This window comes from Melanotaenia boesemani, chromosome 21, assembly GCF_017639745.1.
Source record: "Melanotaenia boesemani isolate fMelBoe1 chromosome 21, fMelBoe1.pri, whole genome shotgun sequence".
Classification (NCBI taxonomy): domain Eukaryota; kingdom Metazoa; phylum Chordata; class Actinopteri; order Atheriniformes; family Melanotaeniidae; genus Melanotaenia; species Melanotaenia boesemani.
Genome location: NC_055702.1, coordinates 12,668,702 through 12,684,274, shown reverse-complemented (window position 1 = coordinate 12,684,274; position 15,573 = coordinate 12,668,702). Strand labels below are relative to the sequence as shown.

General features: G+C 38.1%; 1 protein-coding gene across 4 annotated transcripts in view; it reads right to left on the bottom strand.

The window, feature by feature from the left end:
* The window catches only part of vti1a (vesicle transport through interaction with t-SNAREs 1A), a 113,274-nt gene that overhangs the window by 67,392 nt on the left and 30,309 nt on the right, over nt 1–15,573 (bottom strand). For all 4 annotated transcript variants that reach the window (XM_041974921.1, XM_041974919.1, XM_041974922.1 and 1 more), the window contains one exon: nt 10,368–10,452. In XM_041974921.1, the coding sequence (XP_041830855.1) occupies nt 10,368–10,452 (85 nt within the window). The remainder of the gene's footprint in view (nt 1–10,367; nt 10,453–15,573) is intronic.

Here is a 15,573-nt window from a genome sequence, read left to right as displayed (position 1 = left end):
TGCATTCGTGCATGTACAGAAGCCCCCTTTCAGCACCTTCTTACAGAGTGAGAACAGGCTTCTTTCCTAAAGCAGCTCAAGGGCGCAGCCTATCTACCAAAAGATAGAATGCATGAATGAAACTGCACTTCTATTCAACCAGACAGCAAGCATCCAGTCACTACTTTGTTTCATTTATAAGGGAATCAAACTGTTTATACTGTTAAGGTTATGATATTTAGCAGGGGGAAAGGGAAAGAGCACAGAAATGTTCCAGGCTATTTAAAATACTGTCAATGTCCTTCACCAACTGTCTTCAACAAGAAGTGAGCAGAACTTAAATGTGACCAATTAACTTCAATCCAGCTGACAATTCTGAGACTTACACATTTTATTCCCCTGAAATGACTGCCATTCAAATACTGAAATAAACGCAGTACTTTATTTATCCCAATTTGAAAATGAAGAATCAAGTTTTAAACTAGTCAATTTGGTGAGAATGTCAGGTCACACTTAATTAAAAGAACACAATCAGCATGTTCTTTGTGGCTAGCTTTGCTCAAAAACAATCTCCTGTCCAAATGCAACACACACACACGCACACACACATTCAGAAACACGCTTGAGCAGCACACAGAGCACTCCTAAGGTTACCCCCCAGGACAAAAGCTTTACCATCCCACTGGCTGGCAGATGGGGCAACCAGCTGACATCTCGGCCCAGCTCCGTTTCATGTTCCCCGGGTGTCTTAAACGGGCGGGCACCCTGTCTGATGGGCACAGAACAGCCAAGGAGGAGGTTCCTTTGACAGAGGAGGGGAGGTGTGCTCCTTGGGGTTATCATTGAGCAAAAGAGAAGCAAGGACAGACGGAGAGGGCTAATATGCTTCACTGTGTCTGTACAGTATAATTGTGCGTCTTGCAGGGTGGTAGTCTCAGATTTAAAATGAGCTAATGACTGCATTTAGCTCTGTATGGTTTTCTAACGCAGGATCAAATAGTTTCCTCAGGGCAAAAGCCAACTTTCATTTATGCAGGGATCATGAGCAGTTATAGTTTTCCTGATTTACACTGTAAGTTATTCATATATAAATTCAACACTTCTTGTTGGAGTTTAAAATAAGTCACATCAGACATGCGGCTACAGGGTTTTTAACTGGGAAGCTGAAAAAACGTGTGACTGTGTTAGAAAAGCCAAATGCATTCGCTAAATAAGTGACAACAGTTCACCATCTACACAAACCCAAACGAGGACGGTTCTGTTGAAAGAATCTTTTATAAAGAATCCTTTATAACCTTTTTATAACTATAAAATGAATTAAAATGGTTACACTAAACGAATGAAAAAAATATTAACTTTTCCAGGTTTCACTTTAAACACTTGTATTAGAGGAAATTATATCAGCTATTCATGTTTCCTTCACAAGAAGCTGAATTAAGTTTGAAAAAAATATTTCTAAATTTCAATTTAAAATTGATATTTTAGCCATACAAGCATTTATAAAGGGCAAAAGTTTTAACACAGTTTCTTTATAAACACTGAATATAAAAAAAAATAGATATCAAATTTCTAGAGCAGGTCTACAAGTATTTTCTGAACCTCTTTTTTTTTTTTAATCTGGCTCCGAAGTAAATCAATGACAGCAGACTGTTTACATCAAAAACAGCATTGGCAGTCAGCTACAAGCTACTGTTTTTAAGTTTTCCTTGTGGCTTTCAGCTTACTTCTGCCAAATCTTACAAACAATTTTAACAGCATTAGGAATGCAATTGAATTTTTTTTGTTTGTTTTTTTTAAAGCTGGAGTTCAGTCTTGTGTCATTGAGGTCAGCAGAGGGTAACTATACCTGCTGTGAAAAAGTTTGTACAGGCAGACAGTCGAAGGATTACACATTTGTTCCCGCCTGTAAGGTTTTACATTTATCAAAAGACAGCCGATTAATTTTGCTCTTTCAAAATGTGGCACCTGTTAAAGAAATACGCACCTGCATTAAAAAAAAATATATATATATTTTATTTAAATGAATTACGATGGTTAAATTGCTTTGTAATCTATCTTAAGCACATTTACACAGACAAAAACAAAATAAATCACAAAGCATTTATTTATATATATATATATATATATATATATATATATATATATATATATATATATATATGTATGCATGTATAAATATAAAAGAAAAGCGCATAGTGATTATTTAAAGAAGCCATCATCTCTTCCTCCTAATTTTCAACCTTACAACACTGCTGAATCTGCACAAAAAAAAAATAAAAAATATCCATTTATATCTGCCAGCTTGACAGAAGACTCACTGTGGAGATGCAGTGCTTTGTAGTAGCATCCCTCTTGCCCCTTTTTTTAAAAACGAAAGGTTGTCTCTTTACAACACTGTAAATGAGAACATGTGTAGGGGAGTTTTTTCTGGTCAAAGAGAAGCCAAAGATTTTTTTTTCTTCCTCTCTTTTATTGGAATTGAATTTAGGTGAAAAAGATCTACGTCTCTTGTTCATGCAACAGCATATCCCCTCACTCTGATAAATCCTTTTTTAAAAAAGGTCTTTTTAGGCTTTCAATGTCAGAAATCTTTTTGTCATTTATGCATCAGTCTCATTACTTAATTCATTTTTCTGATATACATCCTTGGGCGACAATGTGGCACAGTTCTGTTTCACTGCCTCTCCTTTATTTCACAATTTCTGTGTTTTGTTTTGTTTTTTTTTCTCTCTCCCTTTCCATTTTTAATATTTCAGCGCCTCAGATGTAGGGGCTCTTTAAAGCACCCATGGGGGCATCGAGTCCTTGCTTTTGTCTCCCATTTCCTTCTGAAACTGTTTTTCTTTAACCCTATGTGGCTCTTCACAGTTGTTGTCTTAGCTCTCTCCTCTCCGTCACTCTTTCTGCTGCTTTCTTTTTCTCTGTCTCCCCCTCTCTCCCTCAGTTTTCTGTGTCAGCCAGAGGTCAATACCACACTTTTTTTTCCCCTGCATGCACCAAGGCAGGGGGTATCTTTTCAGTTACCGTGACCTAAAAATAGAAAAAAAAAAGAAAAGATTTAAGGTTGGGACGAAGGTGTCTTCTTAAGATATAGTGGTGTACCACTATCTAGCAATTGAAGGTGTTTTGTATCTTGAGATAAGGATTAGATTATATCAATAAATGATTTGGAGGAGGCTTGAGTGAGATTATTGATCGATTTACAAAATTACTTCATTTTCAGGTTTTCAAGGACACTAAATGCTTGAAATTGTTTACTTTTTTTATTTAATAGACAACTAAGATAATCTATAGCATAGAAGAGTGTGGTTGAACGCAAACAATGCCAGACTTATAATGGCTACAGGCATTCCTCATTGTCTACTACTGAGAAATGTTTAGTAAGTTGTTAAGACACGTATGTCAGCAATGTCAGAGCTGCTTTAGGGTTAGGGTTGATAAAACTTTTTCAATCTCATTGTATCATAAAATGATATGAAAAATCTAGGTTTTTGTTATTTAAATGCGTGGAAAGTTGCTGATAAAAGCTGTCAAATCTTATATAAATTTATTTATCTTGCACATAAAATCAATTACAATTTTTGTAATAGCAAAATAAAAAGCTAATATTTGTAGTGACAATGCTGTATTTTTTTTTTTTTTTTTTTTTGACTAAGCACTAAAGCTCCAATGAGCTCTCTACTCAGATCATTACCTCCAAGAGTCTCATTATGTTGAGAGCCTTGGTGAAGCTAATAACCAACTAAAGGTCTAATTATTAGATTTTCTCATAATTTTATTAAAGCTAGCTATAATACTTAATAGAGAAACACAAGGAGATTAGGAGCAGGTGAACAGAAGCTCAACTAAAGTGTAAATATGGAGTCAGGAAGGCTTGATAGGCATTTATATTTAATGAAAGGTTAACTTAAATTTACACAAATATGTCACTTAGTTTCATGTTAAAGGCCCCACTCAGCTGGAGCTAATATTGGGATGTTTGCAACAGCACCTGTCGATACATAGAGAAACACTGGCTTGCTCATGCACATACAGGGAACAGGCGCGCACTCACAAACACATACTTGAGTCTGTTGGTTCAGCTCTTCCATTGAGGGTCCGTATGCTAGCTGGCCATTGTGCTGGTAAGGCCTTTTGTCTGGGCAGCCTAAAACTGGTGATTGCACCTTAGCTACCGCAGTTCAAGCGTAAACAGTGTTTTCATGCCCTACGATATACACTGTTGCCAGTGGACCCCTAAATCCCTGGAACAGCTGAGTCCTAGGGTGTCAAAGATAATGGCGATTTATTGCAGTGCGAGGCTTTCTCATTGCCCCTCCCGCCCCCCTTTCCAATCGTCCCTCCACCCCTCCTCCTCCCTCAAACAGATTAAAATTAAGCCGTAAACATGTGAGGATGGAATTAACACATTTAGTGAGTCTCCTCTTCCCACATCCCATTTTCGCTGCAGAGCGGCTGATCCCCGCTGCCGAACGTGGGTGCAATTTTAATGACTCGCAACGTTTTTGAAGTCCACATGAAAAAAGTGTCGCTCGCCGTTTGTGGCGGCGCTAGATATGGCTGGGCCATGGCCGGCCATGATTGGGGGGGACACACGCCGCCGACTCGGACTCCAGGCTCTTCGATAGGATCGGTGTCATTTTCCTCTCCACGATAAGACGCCTTGCTGACAAGGTCCGATTAGGAGAAAAAAAATCATTATTGCTACGCCTTTCATCCACCGGGGGTTTACCGATAAACAGCTCACCCACGGCAAGATTTTCTGAGAGCAAGATGTTATGCGTTGAAGCATATATATTTAGGAAATGTGGCTTAAAGCGAAATTTTGGCAGCGTTTTTAAAAATTATTTTCTTATTTAAAACCTATAGGAAATCATTTTTTTTTTTTTTACAAACATACTAATAAAAGGCCTCCTTTCACGTAGCAAAAAAAACTCAAGCTGTGAAATATTTAAGTCTAGGCTCCCGCCTCCATTAATCAAACAATTATCAAATAAGTTCATATTCTTTTTGAACACAATACAACACACCAACTGTATCAGCCTACAAAAAAGTGATTTATTATGCTGTACCTCAAGGAAATCCACTTTAGCAATCATCTTTTAAAAAGAGAAATGAAGAAGAGAGACTTAAAATATTCAAACTACATTGTAGAACAGAGAGAATAAACTAAAAAAAAGGAAAGAAAGATTCCCAAAGATTTACATATTGTATATACTGTGTATATCTACATATAATTCATGTAGTGACTGAAGTAGAAAATCACTCAAATTAAAGTATCAAATTATGCTGCATTAAGAGATCAAACAAAACAAAAAAAATTAAATTGATCTTTATAAAAAAAAATCAAAAGAATTTTTAAACAAACTTCAACATCTAAACATTACCCAATGCAATAAAAACATTTATTTTGTTACATTGCAATCTGTATAAATATGTGAATTTGCTTTGAAAAAAATATTCCTCCATAATTTGGACTAATGACGTGTTTCAAATATTAAAGAATGAAATATAATCTGTTGGGAGCTACTAATAGCCTCTGGTTACAGTGCAGTTACAGCAACTTAAATGTAACTGATTATGTCATTTGTTAAGTGTTTGCTTTTGGATTTGAGGAGGCACCACTTTGGTGGCCCAGCACCAAAAGAATCATCGAGTCTGATCTTTAGAGGAAAAAGGGAGAAAGAAAGCGAGTGGGAGAGAAACAGAAAAGGAGACGAAGATGGAGGGGGAGAGATAGAGTCGGGACAAACGTGTGCTGTGTTACTGGGCCACTCCAGCACCCATGGACTCTCGGCAAGACTCAAAGCCAAGCTCCGCTTCAAAAGGGAGCCATGAAGATTTTTTTTTTTTATGTTTACAAAAACATATTTATTTATTTCTTGTCACTCTGTCATTTATCTATTTATTTCTTGCTGTCCCAGCACCCCTTGCTCTGCCACTGAAATCCTGTTCGATGATGCCGACATGCTCGCCCTCCCCCCCGTCTTTTAATACCACTGCAGTTGAAAATCAAACCGCTCTAAAACAAATTGATGTACTCTTTAATATAGTCGTCACATCATCACAGGGTCCTCACGCGTCTGCCTTGGTGACAACTGCAGGGCTGCTTAGCTTAGCCCAGCGATGGCTGCCACTTTGTTGGTCGCTTCAATGATTTATCACAAAAAAGAGAGAGAGATTGTGAGAGCGGGAACAGAGAAAAGAGGAGAGACAGAAAGAAAAATCCCCAGGATCATGATTGAGTCACTGGCACCTTTGATTGACAACGTCTAATCAGATTATCTCCATCCTAATAAAGTTGATAGCCTGCGGTGTTGCTCTCTACCTGGCATGGTGTGAACTTTGGGCTTGGCTGGGGTCCCTGGGGCCGCAACCCGGCCCTCTCTGCTTATCTAAACGGGCTGAAATCAATCCCTAATGAGCTGTTTTCATTTTGCAGGATTGATTACAAGCCCCTAAACACCAAGAACACTCACCTAAAGACTCTTCTCAGCCTCGTGCTAGTCACCTTTTAAAATGCAGAGTGGCACTGCTTTGTCTGCCGCTGTCTTTGTTTCTGTAGCTCGTTTTGTTGCCATTGCTGGTTTGTACGTGTCAACTGAACATGTAAAAAATTTGCCCACATTTGATTTGATTTACTGAACTATTAAATATGCTGTCAGATATGCTTTTGTAGTAACTAGTGTGAAAAGCATTGCCCTTTTATTTCAGGACAGAATTTTACAATGCAGAAATTGTTGTTTAAAAAAAGTCAATTCAATGTTATTTCAGTCAGTTAGGATAGCTACAATTTTTATGACCATAACTATTAGTTTTTTTTTTTCTTTGCTTGTTTGTGTGTTTGTTTGTTGGCCAAATTATGTCTTATATGAGCTGTCAATCAATACTTAACTCCCCCTACTTGAATGAATAACAAGCAGAAAGGTGGAATATTTAATAATTGCAACTTAGATGTCTTGTCTGACATGCTACTTCGATTTCTAAACAACCAACTATAAATCATTCAAAATCCCTTTCAAGTGCAGCAGGAGGAGCTAAAATTTGGCACGCCTTTGATTTAAAATCCATCTTTGCATTTGACAAGCCTCCACATTTGGGCATCCCAAATGCTCTTGACTCAAATGTCTTTAAATTGGCAAACTGTATGCCCTCCTCCTTTATTTACTGCCCTCTTTAACTGGGCGATCCCTCATGTCTGCTTGTTGCTGTGCATGGTCTTTTAAGTCAGTGCTCTTCACTAATGAAGTTTTATACTTTATTTATGAGACAAACAGAGAACCCTGGTTCTTGAGGGTGTGTGTGGTAAATAGCTCTGCATGTCCAAAGAGTCTCCTCTGTATGCCTCTGAGGGCTCTCACTGCTTTTGGCAAGCCTTTGTTTTCATCAAATACACTGGAGACATTGAGAATGGAGGGAAAAAAGGGTAAAAAAAAAAAAAAAAAAAAAGAAAGTTAAAATATCTGTAATAAGTGGTACTGTGTCAAGATTCATCTTTTCTTAGAACTAAGATTCCTCATTCTTGCCTTAAATGTGACCTAGAAGCATCCTGGCTTTTTTTTTTGTTCTTGATCATTAAGAGATATATTGTAAGCAGTGAAGAGAAAAGGGAGTAAGAAGCTGAGTTTCTACAACACTTCTTTGTTCAGAATCTAGCACTTTGAAATAAAATGCCTTTCAGTTCTGCTTCTCATTGGTCAATTGCCGTTCTTAAGGGTGACTGTGTCATAGAGAATAAACTTTGAATTACTGCAAACTAATGATGCTAAACTGCTCCCTGTTTAAAATTACAGCTTAGATGTTGGAGGAGCCCTGAGGTTTATGGTAAGAAAAAGTATTTACAGTATAACTAGACAGTGTCAAATTGGAGAAACCCTTAATGTTCTAATTATACTTGTTCAGTGCCATACCTCAGTATGAAAACACAAACCTTACTCTTCAAAATTTGCTGGTGACATTTTCATACTGGGCATGAATAAAGCTGGGTGAAGCACTTAGATTTGTTTTTATTGTTAATATTGCGTTTTATGGGGTTAAAAGGAATGAGCAGCAACAAAGGGACCTTTAATGGAATATAAACGCAAACTATTTAGCATTTGGAAAATATATAATCCTAGAGACCGTAACGTGTCCTAAGAATGGCCTTACTATGATTCGAATCGTCCAAGTGTTAATGGAGATGTCTGGGTAGCTCTGTGACGAGCCTCTGAGACCTTTAGGGCAGTGGTTCCCAAAGGTTTTGAGCCACGATCCTCAAGATAACATATGTCGGTGTTCAGTATTAGCACCTGTAATAACGTTGTTTCTGGACACCCGACAATTTAAAAAAAAAAAAAGAAAAATTAAATGTAAGGCTTGAAAACTATTAGGAACTTCAGGATGATAAAGGTGTTTTTGCTGGATTATGTTCAGCCCTGCAACAAAGCACCTACATGCCCAAAATCACCTTGTTTCACAGAGATATAGCCAAATTCAGATTTTTAATGTGTCATGGGTAATAACTTTGTTTATACTTTGCATAAAAAATTAAAGCCTTTATTTTACAGATTGATCACTTTGCTTTGGTGCTTTAATTTTGAAAGTCTTAATAAAATACAGACTATAGACTGTAAACTATAGACTGTATTTTTTCTGTTTAGTTGTTTTACAGTGATCTCGCAACCCTTAAAATTATCTAGGGTCTCCCGTGGAGGTCAGAACCTCTGAAGATGCTTTAGCGTATACGTTTAGTTTTAAATACATAAATGACACTAAAAATGAAGACTAAAACGGATTTGGGATCATATGGTGAAGACTGCGAAATCTTAGAAACCCAGTCGATAAATCTGGCTTACAAATGTTTTTCACAACAGTGTGTGTCGATTTTGAGAGCTCGGCATATGAAGCAATTAGTCTGTTAAAGGACTGCATATTCTCTTTGGATCCATGTTCCTTGTGCAAATGTATTCTCTATTTGACCTGAAGACATAGCCATTTCAGGTTGTGCATCTGAGCGGAGGGTTGGTATCGACAGCACAGTAAAGGAAGAGGTCACGGATTAAAGACACGGGGCGAAGCTTCCCCACCAGACCACAAACACACCCCACAGCTGGTGTGGGCCAAGCCAAGTGTGCGGGACCAAGGCAGGATAAACGAGCATTGTTCTTAGCTACCCTCACGCACAGTGGATGAGATAGACACCGGTGACATGGGGTCAAGGGGCATGTGGTCGACAACAGCAGGAGAAACTGCTGGGCCCAGGAGGTACTGAACAATGTTAAGCCAGGGCCCAATTCTTCACCAAGAAGCAAGCTGTGAGGCAAATGATCAAAACAAGCTGCTGTGAGAGATGTGGCTGGGTAGAGGTAGAATATCTGCCAGCTGTCGCAGAATTTGACACCGTCGAGAAACTGGAATAATGTCAGAATCATCTGAGACATTTGAATCAACATTTTTAAGCAGAGAATGCAGATTGTATTTATGAATTTGTGAATGCAAGTCACAGAGAACATCAAAGGCTGGTGGTCTGCATTCGAACCTTACTTGACTTGAATTATTAAATCTGTCGATGTCGCACACACCAGCCACCCCGCGATTATAGTGTAAATTGACAAACTTTTTCAAAACTACAACGGAAGCCACAGAAAGCTGGTTGATACTTCAAGAATGAGCTTTGATATATCTCTGAGGAATACACTGTGCCTCAATAATGTGGTGACTGTCAGGGAGGAAGACAGGAAGAAAAAAAAAACATATGCTAACTGGTTAAATCTATTTAAGATCCCAATGAGATTTTTTTTCCTATTTTAAGATTAAAACAATCCTTTATAATGAAGAAAAAAGAAGTTTGTGAGTGTGTTTTTTTTAGATGGTTTATTCGAAAAGTGATATGTTTTCATTTTCTTTGTTCTGCACTCCTGAATTAAGAACTTCAGGAGTAACGCTGACATTGTTTATTTTCATAGACCCCTATCTGTTTGTGCAGAAAATAAATAAATAAAGCACAGCACCATCAACCTAACTCACTTGCATACATAACACACAGACACACTGATGCTTGAATTTTCTTCAGGAGCAGAGCAAGGAGAAGCAGCACCCGATCTGTCGCCTGTACACTTCTCCCTCTCCCTCCCTGGCTCACCTTTGATGTGCTCCCGAAAATGTCATCAGGCGTCAAGGAAAGAGTGTTTTTTTTTCCCCTCTTTTTTTTTCTTTTCTTTTTTTAAGACAACTCCCCCAACAACGCTTCCATCCTCCAAACACACACACCACAGTCACACAAACACACATATCCACCCATCTCGCATACGAGCAAGACAATTTGCTGTCGCTCACTCATCCTCACCACTATCTTGAACCCCCACCCACCAACCACATCCCTCCTTTCCAATCCATAACAGAATACATACCAGTTTCTACTGCTATCTGGTAGCCAGCCTCCAGTCTCCGTGATGACCTTTCCAGTTTCTCTGTGTTGTCCAACAGATGCGCTCTCTGCAATAAACAGAGAAAAATAAATATATAAATAACGCCAGAGAAACAAACAGAAAATAAAAATTGATTGAGAGGGCTGGGACCCATTTCAAAGAAACACATCAACGTTGTCACCTAAACAGACAGACCACATCCACCGCGACAATATAATACAACCAGGTTGGCAATAACCTTCATGGATGACAATGTGTTATATGCTGATGGAATATCAAGCAAATGCATGTTGAGGCTGACAATGTAATAGGTGCTACTGGCTCATCTTGGACAGAAAAAGAGTAAGCACTGGGAGCTTCGTTGCTTCATTATATTTTTTCACAGGCTGAAATTCTGCTGCATAGAAAACAGAAAAAAACAAAGTGTTAATTAACAGAATAACAATTAATCTAAGAGGCTTTCCAGTTAAAATTAAACCATGTCCAGGTAATGCTATCCAACTAAAGAAAATAAAAAAAATCAAATAGAACCTGCATTTACAGTCTTAAAGTTTAAGATTCCTTGAAGGAAAAAAAGAAAAAAAAACATTAATAACAAAAACGCAATTTGATCAATTTCAGATGGATCTGGCAAATCAGTTAAGACAACAAATGCATAGAAACTAAAATGTTACAATTATACTAATAATACTATTATTCATCTTTCCTGCAACAAGTTAATCCACATTAGTCGATAGATTTGTGATGTTTAAGTTGCTGCATTGCTTCTTGGCTTCTTCACTGCTATCAACAATTGACAAGACTGCCCATTTACAGCACAGAGCTCAGAGAGCATATCAAGAAAAGATGTGTTTCATAAATTATTAACAAAGCAATTTGATCTTTTTTTTCAAAGTAGATGTTTGTGTCTATCAAGGTCACTGGAGCTGAAATATTGTGCATATGTACACACAACTGATAGCAGCTCCTTAGATACCAAGAAAATCAGCAGTTTTAATTTATTCTGTAGATGAACAATTCATGTCTGGCAAGCAAAATAATAAAAGTGATCTGCTGACTGAAGGCTCGCTAACTATGACTTATCGCGCTTGCTTTGGTAGGGGTTTAGCTTTTGCATGGAGGTTCCCCTCATTTTTAAAACACAAGTGTATTTCATGGACATTTGTGTGACTTTTCATTAAAAGGCTGCAGCAATTATTTACGACTGCGAACTAGTGATTGTTTGCAGGTAATCTTAAATTTCCATGTAGCTGAATTCTGTGATTGTGATATTACAAATACATTTCACAGGTTTGAAATCAATGGCTCTCAATAGAAACGATTGTAGTATATTCATAAGACTTTCTACAGTAATTAAAAGGTTGTGTTTACATCAAGAAACATTCCTTTACAAGGTGTCAAACTGTTATGCAGCCTGTTTAATCTCAGCCAAGTTAATCCATTTTAAGTTTTTAGCCACTTATAAAACCTAAAAATAACTCAAAAGAAATACAGTCTCTCATTATCAACTATTCCAACAAACTTTAAACTACTGTAAGACCCAGCTTTCATTAAACCCACACCACATACAGTAGATGTTTACAAACAGCATAAACATGGAAGAGTTAAATGTTTACTCAAATATTGTTGGTTTTGATGGCCTTTCTAATGTGCCATGTTAAGAAACTGATCAGATGTAACACATTTGACACTTTAAAGCAACCCAATGAATGACAACCACCCCACTGACAAGGTTTTATGCCCATCACACGAGTGAAGGGGACAGGGGAAGAGCTGAAATCTCTAGTCTTGGTTGGGCTGTCAAAATGTGTACCAGCTAATCACTCAGAGGAAATGAAAATGTGGAGAGAGGAGAGAAAAAAAAAAAAAAGCCAACGACACACTTTTCAAAGTTTGACAACAAGAGGGATGGGAAAAGAGCAGGGAGGAGAAAACTCCCTCTGAACTCTTTTCCTTCCCTCATTTCCTTTTTCTTTGTGCCACTGACAGATGTCATTTAAAATTGCAGAGATAGTTTTTAATAGTTAAAGGGAGGGCAGGGGGAGAATGGAGGGATAGTAGGACGGGTGGAGGGATGTGTCATAAAATGGGCTTGTGGTAGGAGGAAACCGATAAGGAGACGGAGAGTGGAGCTGGATGCAAAGTGTGATGTGTTGGGTTTTTTTTTTTTCTTTTGGTGAAAGGTGTGGTCGAGGCTTCCAGGAGGGGTTACATGGGTGTGGAAGTTGCAGTGGCACCAACAGACATGGTGGCAGTGTGCTTGTGGGAAAAAATGGATACCAAGCTTGGGCTATAATGAGCCCCTATGGATGAGCTGAGATAGAGGGGACGTATTGACATGCAATGCTTAAGCTAATACACCTAGACCATGGCTGCACTGCTTGTGTGTGCCTGGGAGCATGAGACAGCCAGGGATACTGACAGAGTAGCGCACTCCCTGAGTTCTTCAAAGAGCTCAAGTGATTAGTATGTTATCATTACCATTCGAAACGTGATTTTCCTATTCCCTCTCGGCAAAGGTGACACGTCTCGGGGAGACGGCCGGCAGACTCGCTGCAATGGAAAGCCACTTCAAAGCTTTCTCCTCCTGAATTTCTCTCTCTCTGTGTCTCTTCTCTCCCTCGTTCTGTCTTCTTTTAGGGCCGGGGGGAAGGGAGGGTGAGTGTGGGTGGGTGTGTGAGGTGGAAGGGGGTGCTGGGGGGAGTAGCGGTGGCAGTGGTAGTGTGTATGTGTATGTGATCATTAGAATAATGTGTCCCGAGTTTGACGGTGACAGAACCTGAAGGAAAGGGTGAGAGTTCAGCCACTAAGAATCCGGTAATGGCACACTGTGATGGCCCTAATAATGGAACAATCCAGCCATGAACACAAGATGATACCATGGAAAATAATGAAAAGGAACATGTACAATTAAAACTAAGCATCCTTCACTACAGTGAAGGCTGATGTAGAGATTAATGTCTAAAAACTAAAATGAGGTCACTCTTATTGGAAAAGCTACACTCCTGTAATATACTTATCTTGCACAGCAACCACAAAACTTGCACCTAAGTCCTTAGCTAGAAATTTAGTCTGCAGAAGTGAAGTCAGTCAAAACATCTTAGTCAGCAGTTTTGCTAAAGGAAATGTAAAGAGGCTGCTAGCCCACACAGTGCTACAACAGCCGTATCAAGGCTTGACCCCTGTGATTCTGATATAACCGATGTGAATCCCTTAGAACAAGATGCAGACATATTAACTTTTGAAGCTGAAAGCAAAAGCTGGCAACTCAGATGCCAGTTATCCACTTGGAAAAAAAAAACAAATCTAAGGATCTCATCAAGTCATACCTAATTGTCTCATGGAGCCTTTTAGCAAAAGATTTAAATACAGTATATGATAAATATTGTGCAGCTGTGAGTGCGCTGGTGCACCCCAACGCCGCCACCACTATTTCTGCCTTTGTATGCCTTTTCATCTGACACCTACATTTTGAACAAAGATCTTCTTAGGAACCACAAAAATGGTGTTTTTTTGTTGTGCTTTTTTGCGTCAAGAAACACTCTTCAGTTGTAAGTTATTAACAGGGAGCCCCAGAACAATGCAGCTGTAGCTCAAAAGAAATCTCTCCCCTCTTCTTTCGTTCTCCTGCCTTTTTTCAATATCAAACACAGGCGGTTACTATCACCATTTTCTAAAGTTCAGATGATTTCCTTATTATTTCAATAAGGGTGGGGGAGAGTCAAAGTGAATAATGATGACAGCTGTGATTCAGACTGACTGTGTGATCTTCTGTGCCGTTTGTTTGGGACTTGTAAGACGAGGAATTACAAGTGTCAAACAGCTGTGAATATGGGTGCTAAATATTTAAACATGTTTTTCAGCTGAAGGAAAAAAAAAAAGTGCCGTTTTTCTTTTTCTTTTTTTTTTTAAAGCAAGGCTTAAGTGTGTATAAGCTGTGCCAGTCTTTTATTCAAATACAGGAAGAGCAGGAGGGTAAAAGATGGCAGTGACGATGAGGTTAAGAATCAAGACCGATTACACAGACCAGACCGTTTTAAAAAGGATGGGCAAGTCAAGTAATCATTAGATGTCTCCTGACTCTTAGGATAGGAGGAATGTACAAAAACGTCAGAGGAAGAAGGGGTAACAAAGGTATGGCTAAATAAAAGTTAAAAAAAAAAATATATATATATATATCGTGGCATCTAAGGCAAGCTGGAACTGTAAATTATAGATAGGTGTGAATGGAGAATGAATTGAATTACTCTGTGCAGAATCCCTCCTGAAGACACATTCAGCAACAAGCAGAAAGTACACCACTAAAGACAAGTTCATACCATCGACAAAAAACATAGCCCAAAAAAAAAAATCCAATAGCTAGATTTATCCAAATCTCCAAAACACTGCAGTGTCACAATCAAACGGTTGGCAGAACACCACAGGCCTGATGTACTGTGTAGGGAAGTGTCCACATGGCAGAAAAGGAATTGCGACCCCTGAAATGGAAGAAAAACTGAACACCCTTACCATTGTATTATGTAATATCTGAAGCCAGTTATGTGTATATGTAATTCTAACCTATCTGATTTTTTTTCAAAAACTTATTCGTGTAACACAACAAAAAACACCATTGTTACAGACATGTAAGCTCTGTGTTTGTAGGGAAATTGGTCAAATCTAAAATAAAAAAATGTAGCGGGTATTATTAATGTGCCAGTTTAAATTATTCTAATATTGATTCTTTTAATTAATTACCTAAAAATGAAAATAATAGTATATGTACTGATGTTAATGCTACAGTTAATGCTAATAAATAAATATTACAAATAAGTTTTTTTTAACTATGTTTGCTTAACAAATAGTTTGATAAATTAACCACCTGAGCAGCAGGTAAACTACAACCCTTGCTTCTGTGGGTTGTAGACATTTTCTGCTAAACCAAATTCCATGTTTGATCTTAAATACACTAATATGATATAGAATCCAGCAAAGCACAGACATTTCATATTGGCATAAACTTCACTCACTCTTTTGATGTTTGCAATGGTGTACTGTAAATAACAGATGCAGTTTCATTTAATTTTACTATGTTTATGGCGCTTTCTTTCAGTAAATTTGAGGTATGGCTAATGTTTACAGACTGCTGTTCCCACTTGTAATACAGCTGATCAACTTCTAAACTGCTATGGACCCAATAATTGATGCT